Here is a 20,685-nt window from a genome sequence, read left to right as displayed (position 1 = left end):
AAGGCCACCAGCTGGGGCAGCTGAGACTGTGGAAGAGTTGTGGAATACCACAGTTGCTTCAGGGTAAGAAATGGCAGCAGAAGCCAGGCCAGGCCAATGATGAGCGGAGGGACCATAGTCTGTAGAAGTGACTTCTGAGGGGTGGAAGGTAGAGGAAAAGGAGAAGTGTTGGCCTGGCTCCTCATCTGAGCTGCTGAGGAAGGTGGGGACTACATGGACAGCAGCAGTGGCCACAAGCCAAAGGACTTATGCAAGGAACCATGTGAAACAAAGAGTGTCAGGCCCAGAGGAGAGGACTTAAAGAGTGAGGAAGGTTCTGGAACATACTGTATAGGCAGCCAAACAAACTGGGTAACAGGAGACTGTCTGTTTTACCGTAATAGATGAGCTAAACATTTTACCTCATACCATGGGGGAGTTTAACTGTATGCCTAAACAAGCAGCAGGGAGACACAGAGCCAGGAAAGGTAGGGCCTTCAATGTGGGGGAAGACAGAGTCTCTGAGAAGTCACCTTCTTCCATGTTATCCCAGAAGGGGACAGGGAAAAGAGAGGTCCGACATGAGCCCAACTTTGCCTCTGTGCCCAGATCTGTGAGGGTAGGGGTTGTGGTGGGCAGCAAAGGCAGCCCCCCACTATGCCCCACACCCGCTGGGCCTTCCTAGAGCAATAAAGCCTGTGCTGCTCATCGCAGAGATCCGCATGAACGGTGGCACCTGATCTCTGTCTTCACCTCGGAGTTCACCCAGCTGGGAACTGCACATTTAGTGTGTTCAACAGAGGTGGGAACGAACCCATGCCCTCCCAAATCCAAGCAGTCTCCCTTTCACTCCTAAGGTGAACTCGAGGCCCCTGGGTGCCATTTGTAGAGGACCCACGTTTCCCTTCAGTGGTGGCATGGGGAAGCCCACTCTGTGGCCGCGCTCTCTGGGCCATCTCCCCTGGAGCCGCATCCTTTACATCTTCAGACCCAGAGGCCATGTTTCCTTGAGGATCTCCTCGGCCTCTGCAGGCTGTGGAACAGGACTGTCTGGGCTTGAATCTCAGCTCCTACCTGGGTTATGAACCTTGAACGAAGAGCTTAACAGGCCCATCAACATCTCGATTTCTTAATCTGTAAAAGAAGAATGTGATTGCTAATTTGTGGTGAATGTTACGTAAGGTAATACACAGAGTACACAGCTAAGTATTTGGTAAGGTCAGCTACTTACCGCTGGCTTTCCTGTCACAGCCCGAATCAGGTCTCTCCCGTCCCTTGTCAAACACCTCGTTGTTGTGTTTTTCAGGGCTTCCTCTTGGACCGATTCCCACCGATGTCTGTGTGCCTCCCACCGGGTGTTTCCTGAACCTTAGGACCCAGTGCCACCCATTCCAGAACATTCCACCACCCGGAGTAGCTGGTATTTGCCTGGCTTTGGACTTCACGGAGTGGGGTTTATTCAGAGTTTTTGAGGAGGACCCTGTGCAGAGTAAGAGCAAGAGTACACCTTCCTGGACTTCTCTCTCTGAAAGGTGGGTTATTAGACGTTTCCGGGTGTTAGGGAGACAGACACCTAAGGATTAGAAGCATTTTTTCTCAGGTTCTCACCTGAGGGCTTTGCTCCACCAATGCACCTTGGCAGCTTCTCCCAGATCAACAGTAATGCCCTATGTTTCATGATGACTTCATTATTGCATCTCAGAGGCCAGGCTGGTCGGACTATTTCTTCACTGCTTTTCCTTTCCAGCTCAACTAGTCATTAAGAATCAGCTTTAAAAAACTGCAAAGCCCATGTGTGCAGCCCAGGGCCTCACGCTCACCCCCCCTCTTCTCTCGCCTCCTGGAATCAGGCTTCCAGAAAGTACTCTCATGCCACTCCCAAAAGGCTGCATCTGATTTGTTTCCATAGCGTCATAGAGGATCATTAACTCCTCTACACTTTCTCAAACTTATTAAATTATGAAACATTTGCTGCACCTGAGTGCACCTTGGTCTCCCGTGGTGATTGGAGGGGGCAAGAAGGGAAGTCTGGAAGCCCCACCCTCCCCAGGGCCAGCCCAGCCCAGAATCCCTGGCTTTCTCTCTCCCTTATGATTTTGGCAGGCAGTGAGACGTTAATCTCTTTCAACTGGAGCGGGTTCACTTCGTTTCTCTCCTGAGAGGAGGCCAACAGGAACTGACCCCAGGTTGCCATGAGCTCTGCCATCAGCAGCTGTGAGCACCCCGACCCTTTGGTGAGTGCGGCTGAAAGAGAGGAGACGAGAAGAAGGGGGCAGGCAGAATGAAGAAAGGCCTGGAGGGGGTCCCGGTGCCCTAGTTCATTATTTGTGCTCAGCACGTGTGGCTCACGTTCTAGAGAAGATTGTAGATCACTAGACAGGTGCGCAGCTGCCTTCCCCACCACGCCGTCATGAGGCCAAGATTCCTCCCTGAGTGCTGAACTCGGTGAATGCACTCCCAAGCAAGGAGGAAGCACTGGAAGATCCTTTTAGTTTTACCTTTATTCACAGTTGGTCTCTGAAGATACCTAAATATTTGTTTTCCAGGTTTCTCCATGCTATGATTTCTTTGATCAGAAGGACTTTCTAAAACAAAGCAAAGGGAAAGAGAGAGGGCATCGGAGAGAGAGAGAACTAATATTTACCAAACAACCAATACAGCCCGGGCACTTTATGTGTTTTATTTCCTTCCTTCCAAGCCAACGGTGCAGGTGCTTCTGTTCCCGGGTGAGGAACCTGAGGCCCAGAGAAATACAGTAACAGTAACCCCTCTGGAGGCTTCTCTGGCGAGTCCTTGAGCCCTGGCCCCACCACCTTCCTAGCCGATTTTTGAGCACCTAAAAGTCAGAGGGTGAACTGAGTGGAGACACACTTGTTCTTGGCACTGCTCACCCCCAGGGGGAAGGAGCTCCTGTTCACCGGGGCTTGCGGGCCCTGCAGGATGGGGGTCACCCACGGACTTGGGCTGGGCCCCCACAGCTGTCCCCTGGGGCCAGGCCGCCAGACCCTGCCCACAGAGGCTCAGCCCTCTGGTGAAGAGACCCCGGCTGTTTTTTCCCAAGAACTCGTGGAAGGCACTTGAGAGATCTCGCTTCTTTTTCTCTTCAGGATTCTTTCTGCCCCTACCGTCATGGAAACAAAACAAAACAAAAGTCTTGGGAAATCAGTCAGAGACTTCTACATTTTGGTTTACCTGAGGCCACCTGGAGCGTGGCGGGTCCGGGCCTGTACCCATCCTCTTTTCAGTGGCCTGCCTTCTCTTCATCCTCGGCACCCACTCTTCTGAGATGTCCTTGGTTTCGCATCATGTTGCTCTGCTGGAAACTTTGAGGAACATTAACAAGGGGGAGACAGCTTCCTGACCCTGAAAGCTTGTGGCCTAGCTAGGGGAATGCAGGGTACACAGAAATGTTTCTGGTACAAGAGAGAAAACAGCAAATTATGTAACAGAGAGACACAGGGTGCTGGGAGTTACCAGGGAGAAAAATCATATGGGTGTGGGGAGGTCAGGAGAGGTGATGGGGAGGAGGTGTTGAGCTCTTGCAAGTGGGTAGGGGAAGCAGGGGGCTCAGGGGGGCCCTCAGGGGGAGCTAAGACTCTGACACAGGATAACGGAGGCCACACTTGGAGGAACCTGGACGACCCCATTGGCTACAGCCAGGTCGATGGGAGTGTTAGGAAACAAACCTAGAGGGCCAGGCAGGGAGGGTACTGGAAGCTGTGTGGGGTGTGAGTGGAGTCAGAGGGGCAAGGGACCCCTCTTCCTCCCGGGAACTCCATTGCTGTCCCTGCACCCGAGTCTCCTCCTGCCCTGCCTGGCAGCCCCAGGCAGTCGGGCACTGCAGCCGCTTACATTGGCACGCTGCGTCCATTCATTCGGTCCACACTGAACACAGGTGTTGGCTCATCTAGAAGCTGGGACTACACCGAAGAGTAAGGCACAGTCAGTGCATTCTAGGAACTCACAGCCCAGCAGAAGCAATGGATATGGTAACTGTCCACTAGAATAACCACGCCAAGAGGAGAGCTTTGGCGGGTGTAAACACAGGGCCCATGGGAGCCCCTCTGAGGCCAGCTACAGCATTCTGGGGCCAGGATCCCCATATACCTGTCTGGGAGGGAAATCTGCCCATCGTCTGACCTTGGAGTTGGCCCCCAACCCCTCCTCCACAAAGCTGCTACTCAGCAAAGGGCTTCAGGCAAAGCAGCCACTCCTCTCGCGTGACCCCAGACCACACATGCAGGCCCTACTGAAGGTGTGTAATGTAGAAAATCACTGGTCTTTTGAGTCTGGACCAGAAATCCCAAACTGGCCAACCGTTATCCCTATCCCATTGCCTCTTGCCCCTGGCAGGCCATCCATCTACCCAGCTGAAATCAGGATGTCCACTTGATTCCTCTTAAAATGTCTAGGTGTGTCCTTCTCTTGTTCCCAGCAGAGGGGTGACAATGTGCTCAACTGTCACAATGATGGCCAAGGCAGGAAGAAGGCTGGGCAGGCCAGGAGCTCCAGCAGCAGCCCGGTGATCTACGGCATCCTGGATGTCCCTCCGTGGTACCTCTGCATCCTCTTGGGGATCCAGGTAATGCCACCCAGCGAGCCCTGGGTCCAAAGAGGCTCTGCCTCAAAAGCCACACTGATCACACCCAGGCCGAATTAGTCAAGATCTACAACTTTGGTTACTGATATTCTTGTCTTCCACATAGCTGACCTCCAGGGGAACTCAAAGCTCCTTGTCTCTCTTTCTCTCAGGGGTGTGGGGGTGGGGGGTTGGAATTAGCGGAAGAGTCTCCCTCATGCTAAGCCGATAGGTAACATCAAGGACACCGACTGCATCATTTTCATGATACCAACCTCAATTTATTTGATTTGCAACAACTAAAAAATGTGATAACCAGGGCTTGGGGAATTTGGCGAAACAAGCACTGTCAAACACTTGTGTTGGAACATTTTTTGAGGCAGCCTTTCTGGATGGCCATTGGTGGTTTCTATCAACATGTAAATCATATGCCCTTTAACCCAGTCCCCAGTGCTTAAGAATTTCTCTGTGGATACACTGGCAAGACTTGTTAAGATAAGTACAAAGACATTCTTGTGACATTATTGGCAATAGTAACATCAAACCACACAACAAACAAATAAGCACAAACCCTAGAAACAACCCAAATATCCTTCAAAGGGAACGGGTTGAACAAATTGTGACCACATCCGAACAGATGACTTTTGTATGCAGCTGCTAAAAAGAGAAAGATATATTTCTCTTGCAGTTAGGGAATATTCCCCAATAGATGGTAAGTGAAAAAAGCAAAGTAAATAACTATGTATATACTGTTATCTTTTATGTGTGTGTTAAAAACAGAGAGAGAGAAAGATCGAAATAAGTATATGTAGTGATTTGGGGTTTTGAAAGATCCCTAAAAAACTAACAAAGGTAGCTTTGGGAAGAAGAACCAAGAAAGGGGAGGTGGCTTTCCATTCTCACTTCTGATTCTTTAAGTTTCTGTAACATGAATTTGCCAGACTCACAGATGTGTTTCTTTTAATTTTACAAAGTGTTCAATATGGAATATCAGGGATGGGATACACTTTTGTTTACTTCTTGGTGCTTTTCCATAAAGTAAGAAAAGCCGATGTCATACTACTTAAAAAATATTATTATGAGCCAATAAAATGGATAATATAGATAATATAGATCTACAGCCACTGACTCAGAGAACTGTAAGGACATATTTTTGAATTTAAGAAAGCCAAATGCAGCTGTCCAATTTTCCCAACATGATTTGTTGAACAGTCTGCTTTTCTCCCATTGGATATTCTTTTTAGCTTGTCAAAGATTAATTGACATATACTTGTGGGTTTATTTCTGGGTTTTCTATTTTGTTCCATTGATCTATGTGTCTATTTTTGTGCCAGTACCATGCTGTTTTGATTACTACAGCTTTGTAATATAAGTTGAAGTCCAGAATTGTGATGCCTTCAGCTTTGCTTTTCTTTCTTCTTCTCCTCTCCTTCTCCTCCTTCTCCTCCTTCTCCTTCTCCTTCTTCTTCCTCTTCTTCGGAGTGGGAGGGGGAAAAGGGGAGAGGGAGAGAGGATCTAAAGCAGGCTCCATGCCCAGCGCAGAGCCTGATGTGGGGCTCAATCTCATGACCCTGAGATCATGAGCTGAGCTGAAATCAAGACTCGGACGCTCAACCGACTGAGCCACCCAGGTGCCCCTCCAGGTTAGTTTTTCATTTTCAAGATTGTGTTGGCTGTTCAGGGTCTTTTGTGGTTCCATACAAACTTTAGGATTGGTTGTTCTAGTTCTGTGAAAAGTACTGGTGGTATTTTGATAGGAATTGCATTAAATGTATAGATTGCTTTGGGTAGTATAGACATTTTAATGATATCTGTTCTTCCTATCCATGAGCATGGAATGCCCTTCACATTCCATGTGTATAGGTCTTTCACCTCTTTAGTTAGGTATATTCCTAGGTTTCTTATTACTTTTGGTGCAATTGTAAATGAGATTGTTTTCTGAATTTCTCTTTGTGCTGCTTCACTATTGGTGTACAGAAATGCAACAGATTTCTGTATGTTGATTTTGTATCCTGTGACTTTACTGAATTTATCAGTTCTAGCAGTTTTTTTGATGAAGTCTTTCAGGTTTTCATGGTATCATGTCATCTGCAAATAGTGCAAGATTTACTTTTTCCTTACCAATTTGGATGCCTTTTATTTCTTTTTGTTGTCTGATTGCTGTGGCTAGGACTTCCAGTACAATTTGAATTAAAGTGGTGAGAGTGGACATCTTGACCTTAGAGGAAAGGCTCTCTGTTTTTCCCCACTGAAGATGATATTAGCTGTGGGTTTTTCATATATGGCCTTTTTATGTTGAGGTTTGATGCCCTCTAAACCTGCTTTGCTGAGGGTTTTTTTTTTTTTTATCATGAATAGATGTACTTTGTCAAATGCTTTTTGTGCATCCACTGAAATGATCATATGGTTCTTATCCTTTCTCTTATTGATGTGATGTATCACATTGGTTGATTTGGGAATATTGAACCACCGTTGCAACCCAGGAATAAATCCCACTTGATCACGGGGAATGATTTTTTAAATGTATTGTTGAATTCAGTTTCCTAGTATTTTGCTGAGGATTTTTGCATCTATGTTAATCAGGGATATTGATCTGTAGTTCTCCTTTTTAGTGGTGTCTTTATCTTCTTTTGGTATCAGGATAATGCTGGCCTCATAGAATGAATTTGGAAGTTTTCTTTCCTTTTCTATTTTTTGGAATAGTCAGAGAATAACAGGTATTAACTCTTCTTTAAATGTTTGTTAAAATTCACATGTGAAGCCACCTGGCCCTGGACTTTTGTTTGTTGGGAGTTTTTTTGCTTACTGATTCAATTTCTTTGCTGGTTATCAGTCTGTTCAAATTTTCTATTTTATCCAGTTTCAGTTTTGGTATTTTGTGTTTCCAGGAATTTATCCATTTCTTCCAGGTCGTCCAGTTTGTTGGCATGTAGTTTTTCATAATATTCTGTTGCAATTGTTTGTATTTCTGTAGTGTTGATTGTTATTTGTCCTCTCTCATTTGTGATTTTATTTATTTGAGTCCTTTCTTTTTTCTTTTTGATAAGTCTGGCCTGAGGTTTATCAATTTTATTGATTTTTTTTTTTCAAAGAACCAGCTCCTGGTTTCATTGACTTGTTCTATTGTTTTTTTAGTTTTCATTTATTTCTCCTCTAATCTTTATTATTTCATTTTTTCTGCTGGTTTTAGGTTTTGTTTGTTGTTCTTTTTCTAGCTCCTTTAGGGCTAAGGTTAGATTATTTATTTGAGATTCTTCTGGCTTCTTGAGATAGGCCTGTATTGCTATAAACCTCCTTCTTAGCACTGCTTTTATTGAATCCCAAAGGTTTTGGATTGTTGTGTTTTCATTTTCATTTGTTTCCATGTACTTCTTTTTTCTTCTTTTATTTCCTGGCTGACCCATTCACTGTTTAGTAGTGTGTTATTTAACCTCCATGTATTTGTGATCTTTCCAGATTTTTTTCTTGTGGTTGACTTCTAGTTTCATAGTGTTGTGGTCAGAAAAGATGCATGGTAGGACTTTGGTCTTCTTGAATTTGTTGAGGCTTTTTGTGGGCTGATATATGATCTATTCTGGAGGATGTTCCATGTGCACTTGAAAAGAATGCGTATTCTGCTGTTTTAGGATGGAATGTTCTGAATATATCTGTTAAATCCATCTGTTCCAGTGTGTCATTGAAAGCCATTATTTCCTTGTTGATTTTCTGTTTAGATGATCTGTCTATGGATGTAAGTGGGGTGTTAAAGTCCCCTACTATTATTGTATTACTATTGATTAGTTCCTTTATGTTCGTTATTAACTGTTTATATGTATTTGGGTGCTCCCATGTTGGGTGCATAAATATTTATAATTGTTATATCTTCTTGTTGGATTGTCCCCTTTATTATTATATACTGTCCTTCTTTGTCTCTTGTTACAGTCTTTGTTTTGAAGTCTATTTTGTCTGAAATAAGTCTTGCTACTTGGCTTTTTTTTTTTTTTTTAAGATTTATTTATTTATTTGAGAGAGAGAGAGAGCGTGGGCAGGGGGAGGGACGGGGGAGAGAATCCTCAAGCACACTCCCTTCTGAGTTTGGAGCCCAATCTCATAAACCTGAGATCATGACCTGAGCTGAAACCAAGAGTCAGATGCATAACTGACTGAGCCATCCAGGTACCCACCCCCCCTCCCCCGGCTTTCTTTTGACATCCATTTGCATGATAGATATTTCTCCATCCCCTCACTTTCAATCTGCGGGTGTCTTTAGGTCTAAAATGAGTCTCTTGTAGGCAGCATATAGATGAGTCTTTTTTAAAATCCATTCTGATAACCTATGTATTCTGACTGAAGTGTTTAGTCCATTTACATTCAAAGTAATTATTGCTAGATATCTATTTATTACCATTTTATTACTTGTTTTGTGGTTGTTTCTGATGATTTTCTCTGATTCTTTCTTGTCTTTCTCTCTGCCATATTTTGCTGATTTTCTTCAGTGATATATTTGGATTTATTTCTCTTTATTCTTTGCATGTTTATTAGTGGTTTTTGGTATATAGCTGCCATTAGGTTTGTATATAACCTCTTCTGCAAATAGCAGTCTATATTAAGTTGGTGGTCGTTTAAGTTTAAATCTGTTCTTTTCTCCTCTCCTCCCATGTTTTAGGTATATGTTATTATATTTTATATTTTTGTGTGTATGTGAGTTCCTTGACTGATTTTTTACAGAAATATTCATTGTTACTGCTTTTGTGTTTCCTGCCTTTATACTGTCACTTTTGGTCTCTCCTTTCCACTCAAAGTGTCTCCTTTAATATCTCTTAAGGGACTGGTTTAGTCGTCATGAACTCCTTTAGTTTTTGTTTGTCTGGGAAACACTTTATCTCTCCTTCTATTTCTGAATGATAGTCTTGCTGGATAGAGTATTCTTGGCTGCAGATTTCCCCCCTTAAGCACTTTGACTAGATCATGCCACTCCCTTCTGGCTTGCCAAGTTTCCATTGAAAGATCTCCTACTAGCCTTGTGGGTTTTCCCTTGTAAGTTAATGACTTCTTTTGTCTTGTTGCTTTTAGGATTTTTTTATCACTATATTTCGCAAGTTTAATTACACTATGTCTTGGTGTGGGTCTCCTTTTGTTGATATTGTCAGGAGTTCTCTGTGCCTCCTGGATCTAGATGTCTGTTTCCTTCCTCAGATTAGGAACATTTTCAGCTATTATTTCTTCAAATACATTTTCTGCCCCCGTTCTCTCTCTTTCTTCTTCTGGGACTCCTATAATACAAATGTTATTATGTTTGATGGATTTACTGAGTTCCCTAAGTCCATTCTTGTTTTGTGTAATTCTTTTTTCTCTTTTGTTCAGCTTGATTACTTTCCATGACTCTGTCTTTTTTTTTTTTTTTTTAATCTTAATAGTTTTATTTCAGTCGTTTTGGAATTAAGATATGGTTTTTCTCCCCAGTTACTTTATTTTTTTTTTAATTTTTTATTGTTATGTTAATCCCCATACATTACATCATTAGTTTTAGATATAGTGTTCCATGATTCATTGTTTGTGCATAACACCTAGTGCTCCATGCAGAACGTGCCCTCCTCAATACCCATCACCAGGCTAACCCATCCTCCCACCCCCCTCCCCTCTAGAACCCTCAGTTTGTTTTTCAGAGTCCATCGTCTCTCATGTTTCTTCTCCCCCTCTGATTTCCCCCCCTTCATTCTTCCCCTCCTGCTACATTCTTCTTCTTTTTTTCTTTCTTAACATATATTGTCCATGACTCTGTCTTTGAGGTCACTCATTTCTTCCTCTGCTTCTCCTATCCTGTTATTCATCCCATCACATGTGCTCCTCATTTTGTTTACCAAGCCCTTATATCTCTGCTGTGTTATTCCTTATCTCTGTGTTAAGGGTTTCACTCATGTCTTCCACTCTTTTCTTAAGTCTGGTGAGTATCCTTATGATCACTGCTTTAAATTCTCTATCAGGCATGTTACTTATATCTGTTTTGCTTAGCTCTCTGGCCATGGCCTTGTCCTGTTCTTTCATGTGGGATAAATTTCTCTGTCTCCCTATTTTGTCTGCCTCTCTGTGTCTGTTTCTGTGTGTTAAGGTAGTCAGCTCTGATTTGGCTCTTGAAAGTAGTGGCTTTATGAAGAGGAGGTCCTGAGTGCCCTGCAGGGCAGTGTCCCCTGTTCACCAGGACATGGCACTTCAGGGGAGTCTCCTGTGTGTTGCTAATGCCCTGCTGTTGTGTCTGAGTCTGTACTGCTCTCTGCCTGTTGTGGGCTGTGCCTGCTCTCCGTGGTGTTAGCGGGACCCAGGCAGGCCAGTTCTGAAGGGGCATGCCTGCCAGGCAATTTGGGAGTGGGGCAGCTCCCAAATTCCCAATTTTGTTAGCAAAATTTGCATTGGGCCACTAGTCCTAGGCCAGATCCCCCGAAGCACGTAGGTAGCTGTCGGCTGGGGGCTGCGAGCCAGGCGGCTGGGGGTGTGGGGCTGGGCTCGGTGCCCTGGCTGCGTGCGTGGGGCTGACAGCAGCGCACCCTGCGGCTGGCGACGCACATGCGCAGCTTTAACATCATTTGCCCTGAGCCCGGCGGAGGCCACAAGTGCCGTGCAAAGTGGCTCTGTGTTTATGCTGGAGGATTGGGGAGGGGGGGGGGAAGGGCACCTGCCGGCTCCCTTGTTTTCAAAGTCCCCCGGCACGCTCCGAAATCAGTTCAAACAGATCTGTCTCCCGTTTGTTGTATAAGAGGGGGAGAGAGAGAGAGAGAGAGAGAGAGAGAGCAAGTGCACAGGGGGAGGGGCAGAGGGAGAGAGAGTCCCAAGCAGACTCCCCGCTGAGTCTCACAACCCTGAGATCACCACCTGAGCCCTGAGCCGAAACCAAGAGTCGGCCGCTTACCCGACTGTGCCACCCAGGCGCCCCTGAACTGCCATTTTTACGTTGCCTCTCCCCGCAGGCTGCTGGCTCTTTAAGGGCGGTCACCCGGCTGTCACTCCCCCTTCCGGTCGGCCCAGTGCTGAGTCAGCTGCCTTTTACAGCTCTGGGCTCCGAGTCCCCCCCGGTTTTACAGACTCACAGAATTCAGCCCCTCGGGTGTTTAAAGCCAAACGTCACGGGGATTAGTCTTCCCTGTGTGAGCCCCCTGGGCCAGGGCCCATTCCTCTGCCCTCTCTGTGTGCACGGCTCCCTCCCCGCCGCCGGCAGCCTCCCTCCACCTTTCTGACCTTCCGAACCTTTCAGACGCAGCTGCTTCTCTATGTTCAGTTGTGGAATTTGTTCTGCGGGTCTTCGGATCACTGTTCGGTTTCTTGACTTGGTCGGGGATGATACCTGGTTGTAAGCGTGGACGGGGGTGAGCTCAGGAGCCTCCCACCCCGCCATCCTCCCGAGCTCCAAGTCCCTCGCCCACTTTTAAAACAGACTGTTTGGGTTTTGCTATTGAGCTCTATGAGTTCCTTAGACATTCTGGATATTAATGGGGCGCCTGGGTGGCTCAGTCAGTGAAGCATCTGCCTTTGGCTCAGGTCATGATTGGGGACCCTGGGGTGGAGCCCTGAGTTGGGCTCCCTGCTCAGCCAGGAGCCTGTTTCTCCCTCTCCTCCTTGCTCGCGCTCCTCTCTCACTATCTCTGTCCCTTTCTCTCTCAAATAAATAAATAAAATCTTAAAAAACTTTTTTTTGGATATTAACCTTTTATCAGAGAGACGGTTTGCAAATACTTTCTCCCATTCTGTAGGCTGTCTTTGTATTTTGCTGTTTCCTTTTCTGTGCAAAGCTTTTTACTTTGATGTAATCCTGCTTGCTTATTTTTGCTTCTGTTGTTGGTGCTTTTAGTGCCATAGCTAACGATCTTTGCCAAGACCCGATGTTAAGGAGCTTTTCCACTGTGTTTTCTTCTAGGACTTTCATAGTTTCAGGCCTTATATTTAAGTCCTTAATCCATTTTGAGTTAATTTTTGTGAATGGTGCAACGTAGGAGTTCCATTTCTCATTCTTCTGTGTGTGGCTGTCCAGATTTTGCAACACCATTTATTGATGAGACTACCCGTTCCCCCATCAAGTCTTTTTGGCTTCCTTGTCAAATGTTAGTTGACCATGTATGCTTGGGTTTATTTCTGGGCTCTCAATTCTGTTCTATTGGTCTATTTGTCTACTTTTATGATAGTACCGTTCTGGTTTTTCTTTTTTTTGTTGTTTTTTGGGTTTTTTTGAAAATAACATCCTTCCAGTTTTCAAAACCTGTCATCAAATTTAGTAAAGAATCTGCTTATGTTTGGCAAACAAATGAAATTCTGGTATGTTTTTATTATTTCATTTTTGTCTTACTTTTTAAGGTAAATGAAAATATCAGCCAGTTCTCAGGTACCATACTGTTTGATTACTGTAGCTTTGTAATAGTTTGAAATGCGGAATTATGATGGCTGCTTCTTTGTTTTTCTTTCTCAGGATTGCTTTGGCTATTTGAGGACTTTGGTTGTCCCATACAAATTCTAGCATTGTTTTTTCTGTTCTTGTGAACAACGTCATTGAAATTTTGATAGCAATTTCATTGACTCTATAGCTGGCTTTGGATAGTATGGACATTTTAATGATATAAATTCTTTCTCCCTTCTGCTAATTTTGGGCTTAGTTTATTCTTCTTGTTCTAGTTCCTGGAGGTGCTTGAGATTTTTCTTCTAAGCGTTTATCACTATGAGCTTCCCAGGAGTTTCGATATGTTGTGTTTCCATTTTTGTTTGTCTCAAGATATATTTTTTTTTATTTCCCTTTTGATTTCTTCTTATTCCCATTGGTTGTTCAGGAGGGTGTTGCTTACTTTCCACAAATCTGTGAATTTTCCAGTTTTCCTCCAGTTTCATACCATTACCGTCAGAAAAGACCCTTGGTATGATTCCCTTCTTAAATTTGCCAAGGCTGTTTTGTGACTTAACATATGATCTGTCCAGGGGAATGTGCTCAGGGCTTCCTGGTCATTAGTCTTGCCCTCACCTTGTACCTTGTTTTAATTATGAGCCTCTTACTTTGTTCTTTTTTTCAGATTTTTTTTAGATTTTTGAAAAAGATTTTATTTATTTATTTGACAGAGAGAGACACCACTCAAGTAGCAGAGAGGCAGACAGAGGGAGAATGAGAAGCAGGTTCCCTGCTGAGCAGAGAGCCCGCTGCAGGGCTCGATCCCAGGACCCTGAGATCATGACCTGAGCTGAAGGCAGATATTTAACCAACTGAGCCACCCAGGCAGCCCTCTTGCCTTGTTCTTTTTCTGAAGGCCCCCTCTTTGGTTCCTGTTATGTCCTCCTGTTTTGTGTCTGTGCCTGGGTTTCTTACCCAGGATATCAGTTCCCAGTATTAGGGTTCTGCCCTTGAACCCCAGACCCTCAGGCTGGGTCTCTGTTTCTTGCTGCCTGGTCTCCCTTGTTCCCACTGCTGATCTGGATGTCTGCCTGTCACTCCTGGTCAGGCTCCTCTGAGACCAGAGGTAGAGCTCTTTCCTCTGGCAGAGGACCAGGAATGAGGGTGGAGGAGGCAGCCCAGCATCCACCTGTCTGTCCACTCTCTCTGCTCTGCCCACAGCACTTCCTCACAGCCCTGGGGGGGCTCGTGGCAGTGCCACTCATCCTGGCCAAGGACCTGTGCCTACAGCATGACCCCCTGACTCAGAGCTACCTCATCAGCACCATTTTCTTCGTCTCCGGCCTCTGCACTCTCCTGCAAGTGTTTTTAGGAGTCAGGTAGGTAAAACTCTCTTCCCTCGCTTCTGACTTTTCACTGCTGGAGTATCAGCAAGATTTGCTTGGCTTGCAGCTGGAGAAGTGGTTAGGCAGCTGGTGGGACCTGACAGAGGGAACATGGGACGAGGAATCAGAGCCTGGGTTCAAGTCCTAGCTCCAACACTTACTGTCTGTATTAGCTAGGATTCTCAATTCACGTTACATAAATCCAGACTAGCTTAGGCAAAGATTTGTTCTCTATTAATGTATAAGATCAAGGTAAGAGAAAGGCAAGGTGCATCATGCGTCAGGAACAAGGACTCAGATGGGACTTCTCTTGTTTCTACAAAGGCCTGCCCCTAATCTTTGTGAGATGCAGGGCAAGAATACAAATGGATTCCCACACGCCGCATGTCCAAATATTGGAGGGTTATAAACCAAACTTAGAGACTCTTAAATAAGATATGTTCTGATCATTCTACCTGGAAGGCCAGGTTGAATTCCAAATTCAACCTCCAAAATTCTGCTTTGGAACTTAGCCACATGGGGAGGGCCAATCCCCAGCCTGTGGCCTTCCTCCTTCTCTTCCTACCTCAAGCTTTGCTCCAGATCATAAATGGTCTTACATCCATGAATGTGGACACCCCAGCCTGCATATCCAAGCTCCACCCCCACCCCACCCCCCCACACACACACCAGATTCCCCAAATAGCTGAGGCCTGGCCACCCTCGGGCCTGGGGTTGTGCGCACCTGCATCGTGGTCTGCCATGATGGTCTGCCTTCAGACCTGAGGAAAAGGCCCAAGCAGGCTCTGGAAAAGGCTCAGGGCCATTCGGGCAGAGAATTCTTGGCTCTCAAAGGGGAGATGCACACAGACTTGAGGTGGACATGTCCCCTTGGCCCCGCAGACGCCTCCCCCTAGAAGGCAGAGTGGGGCCCTCTGGAGCATCGGGCTAGGTGCAGGGGGCTCTCCTGTCTGAAGACAGAGCAGTCTCCTCACCACATTGCCAGTGCGTGTGCTCTGTTGTCACAGACAGGCTCCCTGCACAGGATGGTGGACAGGCGGCTGGCAGTCCTCACACTTCTCTCCCAAAGCAGGTGAGTTCTGCTCCGGCGAGTCTCCCATTTTAAAATTCCAGGGAAGAGCGCTAATTGGTGCAAAGTAAACCAGATGCCCAGCTCTCACCCATCGGGGCAACAAATGGAGACTCCTACTGAGGAAAGTTTCCCAAAGAACAGAGAAGAGGAGTTCTGTTCTGAGTAGACAAGACAGCAGAGATTCACTGAGCTGGATATGGGGTTTGGGACCTATAAAATAAGGCCGATGCTCGTATTGCCTTTTCTCCCTTAGAGTTGCATTGAGATGAGCAATTGTTAAAATCAGTGGAATCACCTTTAAAAAGCAAAAAACAAAAAACATCAAGTCCTTGGGGCGCCTGGGTGGCTCAGTCGGTTAAACGTCTGCCTTCAGCTCAGGTCATGATCCCGGGGTCCTGGGATCGAGCCCCACATCGGGCTCCCTGCTCGGTGGGAAGTCTGCTTCTTCCTCTCCCTCTGCCTGACACACCTCTTGCTTGTGCTCTCTCTCTCTCTCTCTCCCTCTCTCAAATAAATAAATACAATCTTAAAAAACAAAAACAAAAACATCAAGTCCTTTATGCTCATACATAGACTGCTAAAATTAGTCTGAGTAAAATGGAATCCAATTGCTCTGGAGTTGGCCTGGACAAAATCGTGAGGCCAGGAAAATGTCTCTGGAGCTTTCCCCCTCCTCATTTCCACACCTCCCCTCTTCCTATTCTCCACCACCACCCCCTGCCCCACCTTGATTCCCAGAACTCCACACAGTGGCTCCCTTGGGTTACCGTCAGCTCAGGAAACCCTCTCTGTGGGTCCTCCAGCCCTCTCCCACTCACCCCTTCACCTCAGACCCATTAGTCCTGCGTCTTCTTCCTTTAACATTAATTTAGCATCTAGTCCAAGGACAGATCCAGGTTTTGTTCAGCCGGAAGCTTACACAGTTTTTGGTGTCCTCTTTAAGAAAAAACACAGAAGTATGAATACAAAATCACATATGAGAGAGAATATTATTAACTTGAAAAAAATTACAGCAAATCACAAATTTTAAAAAGTAGATAAACACCACAAATGCCACAAATTCCAAAATATAGCATGACGTTTTTATTATTTAATGTTCTTACAGCCCCCTGTAATACTTCTCCCCCACATTTTATGCCTGTGTACTCTTCTTTAATTGAAGGCTGTGTACTCTTTGATCACCTCTTCATTTTATAAAGAGGAGGAAAGATAATTCAGTCATGAATTATCATCGGTTTGTCTAAATTTGTTTGTACTTACTGCTAGCTGAGATACATTATCCTGCCTTCACGCACAGACTGTAATAGTGCTGTGGGTTTGTGCCCTGCAAACACAGAAATTCTGTTGTACTCGATTTCTATCAAAAAATTTAAAAATGCGTGCTGCATTTATAAGTGTGTATATGGTGCATTATTAAGTATATTCTTGAGAGGAGACAGCTTCCATCTTGCCTGCGTAGCAATGAGAACCAAATCTTTTCTGGCAATTTCGCGTATCTGATGGTTGTCCAATTTTCCAAAGCCCTGCTTCTGGCACCATACATTTCAGACCTTGTTTCTCATCCACCACCCACGTATGTCAAATGTCAGGTGCTATGGGACACATTCATGACATAATGTGACCTCGGGTTCTGTGCCTTCTTGTCACGAGGTAGAGTGAGCTGGTACGGAGGGTGGTAGGAGTATGGTGAGAAACAATCATGACACCAAGGTGGCTAGAAATAAATTAAGTATATGTGGGTGGTTTAGTGGTCTCAAACCACATAAGTACATCCTACCACACTCAAACTGAATTTATCAGTTTCCCCTTAGCCAGATCCTGAAAGTGCTTATGGCCTTTCAAATGCCATCTGATGCAAGACTTAGAATCCACAAGGTGGCAGTGCAAAGAGACAAGAGTTGTAGCCAAATGTGGCTGAAACTGTTTACTTTTGCAAAGTTGACAAAGACATATGGCTAGTGAACACATTGCAGGGGCCCCTCCCGGGACTATAGAAGGAGCCAGGCAATTGAGGTCCCTTCACCATCAGTCTCCTTTTGACCTAATCTGTGCCAGGCCTGTGCTCAGCCCTGGGTTTGTGAAGGGAAATGGAAAACATTTCCTACAGTGGGCTTTACCCGACCTGTCTTGACAGAAAATGACTGGACAGGAAAAATTATCCATTTCCTCTTTGTCAATTATCTGAATCAAACCACACAGGTCTAGACTGATATGGGGCTGACCACTTGTTTCCAGGAGAGGCTGACTGTAGACAGCGTTCATGTCTGGCATGACCTTTTTGCCTGAATCCAATCAAAGGCACTTTGCAAAGTGCTTCCTTTGCAAGTCATTTCCAGGTGACATGCCAAGGCTTAAGTTCTCGCAATCTCTGCTAAGGAGCGGGAGACCTGTGCCCACAGCTTTGGTGGGTTAGTTCCCAGCTCTCTCTTTCTTCACCATCTCTGTGAGCCAAAATTTCTTCCAGATCCCCCACCAAGGACTCAAAGAGGTACAGGGCTTGCTCTGGTTTTTCTCTCAGAACCCTAAAATCCAGACCCCCACATTTTCCAGGATTGGCCCTAGGAATGTAAGAGGTTGCAGTAGCGTTAGGAAGCCCTTGCAGGAACCTACCTGGGGACCGGGGACCTCACCCTTGTCCTGGCCCCATGAAAAGTTACAAACACAAAGCTCCTAAACTTTAGATGGCCTTAATTATAATTATGGAAAAGTATTGAGCTTCGAAACTGGAGGCCTGAACTCCAGTCTTGGCTTCTGTGCCATGGGAACTTGGACAAATCATCTACCCTCTTTAAGGCTCAATTTTCTCATCTATAAAATGAAAGAGTTCAACTACACAATATCTGAAGGTCCCTTCCATCTCTGTTATGGACAGCTATGATGTTGACAGGGAAGGTGATGAAGTGCCATGTTTCAATTGGTAATTGGTAGTAAAAGTGCCTGTGGGCCTAGCCTTCTGGTGGGTTCTGTGAGAAACACAAACTAATCAGGAGTTAGGGTCCAAAGAACTTGAACTTACCCCTTCATTAAACACACGGAGAAAGAGGGAAATGAAGTTAGGAAATAAAATCACGCTGATGTCTTTAGACTAAGGTGGGGGCAGGAATAAACGTGCGTTTGGTTCTACCCATGGAAATAAGCTCCCATCTCAGATGCTGATGAGTAACTGCCTAAGACATAGATTATAAACTCTAACTGAGAGTCTATTGACTCAAAGTCTAAGTAGCTTTGGTTGCTGATTATTTGCTGATAACCCACAACAGGCTGATGTTGCAGTAAGATTTCAGAAGATCTTAGTGATTAAAACCACATTAAATAATCAAAAAGGAATGATAAGAGATGATAACTGGGGTGGGGGTGGAGAGGGCGGGGAGGGGTAGAGGGAGAGAGAGAATCTTAAGCAGGCTACATGCCCAGTGTGGAGCCCAATGTGGGGCTCCAACTCACGATCCTGAAATCACAAGCTGAGCCAAAAATCAAGAGTTGGATGCTTAACGGACTGAGCCCCCCAGGGCGCCCCACTGCTGCTCTTGAAATCAGAGCTCACAAGCACTGCCCAGTATGGAGTAGACAGCTGTAATCCTTGGCAACATGGATAGCTGCCTCCCTGGTATGCCTTTGGGGGACTTGGGTGCATCCCCAGGAGCCTTCCTCACTTAGGTGTTCACTTCTGATATTCATGGAGGGGCATACTCTATCATTAATTTCAAAATAATGAAAAACCAGAGCAAGCCCTGTACCTCTTTGAGTCCTTGGTGGGGGATCTGGAAGAAATTTTGGCTTACAGAGATGGTGAAGAAAGAGAGAGCTGGGAACTAACCCACCAAAGCTGTGGGCACAGGTCTCCCACTCCTTAGGATTGTACTGTACACAAAATTTTGCACCCTCCCTCCCTTTTTGACATCAAGTTTGAAAGGCAATCATTAGAAGAAATCAAAGATTGACTCCATGTCATTCTGGGCCTTCATTCCATCTCTAGAATTATTCATGATTTTTACTGGTAATTTCTTTTTCTAGAGTGGTTCCAGGCAATATGTCTCTCTGTTTTCCTGGGAGTATCTCAAGCGGGGAGCAAGTACCCCTGGCACAAAGTCCATTCAGATATCTTGTCTTGCTTGCAGACATTTTTGCTTGAGTTAGCCCTGGCTCGATCCTTTTCATCCAGTGACTTCCCCGCAGCTGAGCTCAGCCCTGCCCTAGCTCTGCGCCTGTCCTTGGCTCTGTAGAAAGGCCATGCCCACCAACAGGGGTATGTAGGTATGCAGCCACTTTGCTCCTGCCCTCTTGACAGCCAAGTCACCAGATGTACCATTGGAGCTCTGGCTGGAGCAGGAACAGTGGTGGCTTTGGGGGTAGAAGAGTGACCTGACAATCCATCACATCAGAGGAGTCCCAATGACAGGGCCTGGTGCTTCTGCTTCCTCTGGGTTTAAGTTGAGTAGTTACCAGTAGGGAAGGCACATGATGACATTTCTTACAATGTAGCAGGTCCTTATCTCCTTGGTGCAGGGAGCTCAGAAAAAAGATGGACAAAGTGCTCTTTGTCCAGTAGTGAAGTAGTTGGGACTCAGAGTGCTCAGGATTTTAAAACTCAAGAGGAATTCATCAGTCCCATTTATATTCCTGAGGCTCTGCTCCCCATTCTGATCTATTTCAAAGAAAAGTCCCTGTGACATCATCCTTTACCCACTCATTGGATTGACTCAAGAAGGGAACATCAAAATGATGACATGGGTGAGGCTGGATTCCAGCAGCTCACCCTCCAGACACATCTGTCCCCAACTGTTGACCACTTCCCCATTTATCCACACTCTTCTCCTCTTGCCCACAGGCTTCTCAAATTGCACATGTCCCAACCCCAAACCTTCTCAGGGGGATCATCCCTTCCAGATTCCCAAGTGCATAAGGCATATTGCTCTCCCTAGTGGAGACTTAATGCTCCCTCTCCTCTCTACCCTGGACAATATTTGCATTATTTTCTCTTGAAGTCCTTGTGTTTCTGTGAAGTGGAACTGTTTTTTAATTTTTCCAAAGCCTTGAGAATTATATTAGATAATGCACACAAAGAGCTTAGCTCTGTGCCAGGTACAGAAAATTTATTTTTCACATCAAGAAAAGGATTGTACTGTACACAAAATTTTGCACCCTCCCTCCCTTTTTGAATAATTAAAAAAATTTCATTGTAAAAAAATAGCTCTCCTCTCCCTTTTTAAACATATACAATGCACTGTAATATTTTTCCATTTCAGCAAACACACTTCTGCAACAGTACTTTTTAAAAAATGATCACTTAGTATTTAATATTCTAGAATATATAATTATATTCTAATTTATT

The 20,685-nt window shown here is 45.3% G+C and overlaps 1 protein-coding gene across 7 annotated transcripts in view; it reads left to right on the top strand.

The window, feature by feature from the left end:
• Positions 1-1,217: 1,217 nt before the first annotated feature.
• The window catches only part of LOC118541073 (solute carrier family 23 member 1-like), a 48,328-nt gene continuing 28,860 nt past the window's right edge, over positions 1,218-20,685 (top strand). For 4 of the 7 annotated variants that reach the window (XR_004919949.2, XR_013442887.1, XM_036100525.2 and 1 more), the window contains exons 1-4: positions 1,218-1,511; positions 2,083-2,213; positions 4,415-4,561; positions 14,118-14,275. Coding sequence is in view for 5 of the 7 variants with exons in the window: in XM_036100525.2 (XP_035956418.2) it covers positions 2,172-2,213; positions 4,415-4,561; positions 14,118-14,275 (347 nt within the window). In the remaining 2 variants the exon portion in view is untranslated. Of the gene's footprint in view, positions 1,512-2,082; positions 2,214-3,594; positions 4,235-4,414; positions 4,562-14,117; positions 14,276-20,685 lie in introns of those variants that run through there. The other 3 variants (XM_036100534.2, XM_036100541.2, XM_078059593.1) reach the window with 3 other exon arrangements.

This window comes from Halichoerus grypus, chromosome 12 (assembly GCF_964656455.1).
Source record: "Halichoerus grypus chromosome 12, mHalGry1.hap1.1, whole genome shotgun sequence".
NCBI lineage: Eukaryota > Metazoa > Chordata > Mammalia > Carnivora > Phocidae > Halichoerus > Halichoerus grypus.
The sequence above is the reverse complement of the archived record's forward strand: the minus strand, read 5'-3'. Positions and strand labels throughout refer to the sequence as shown.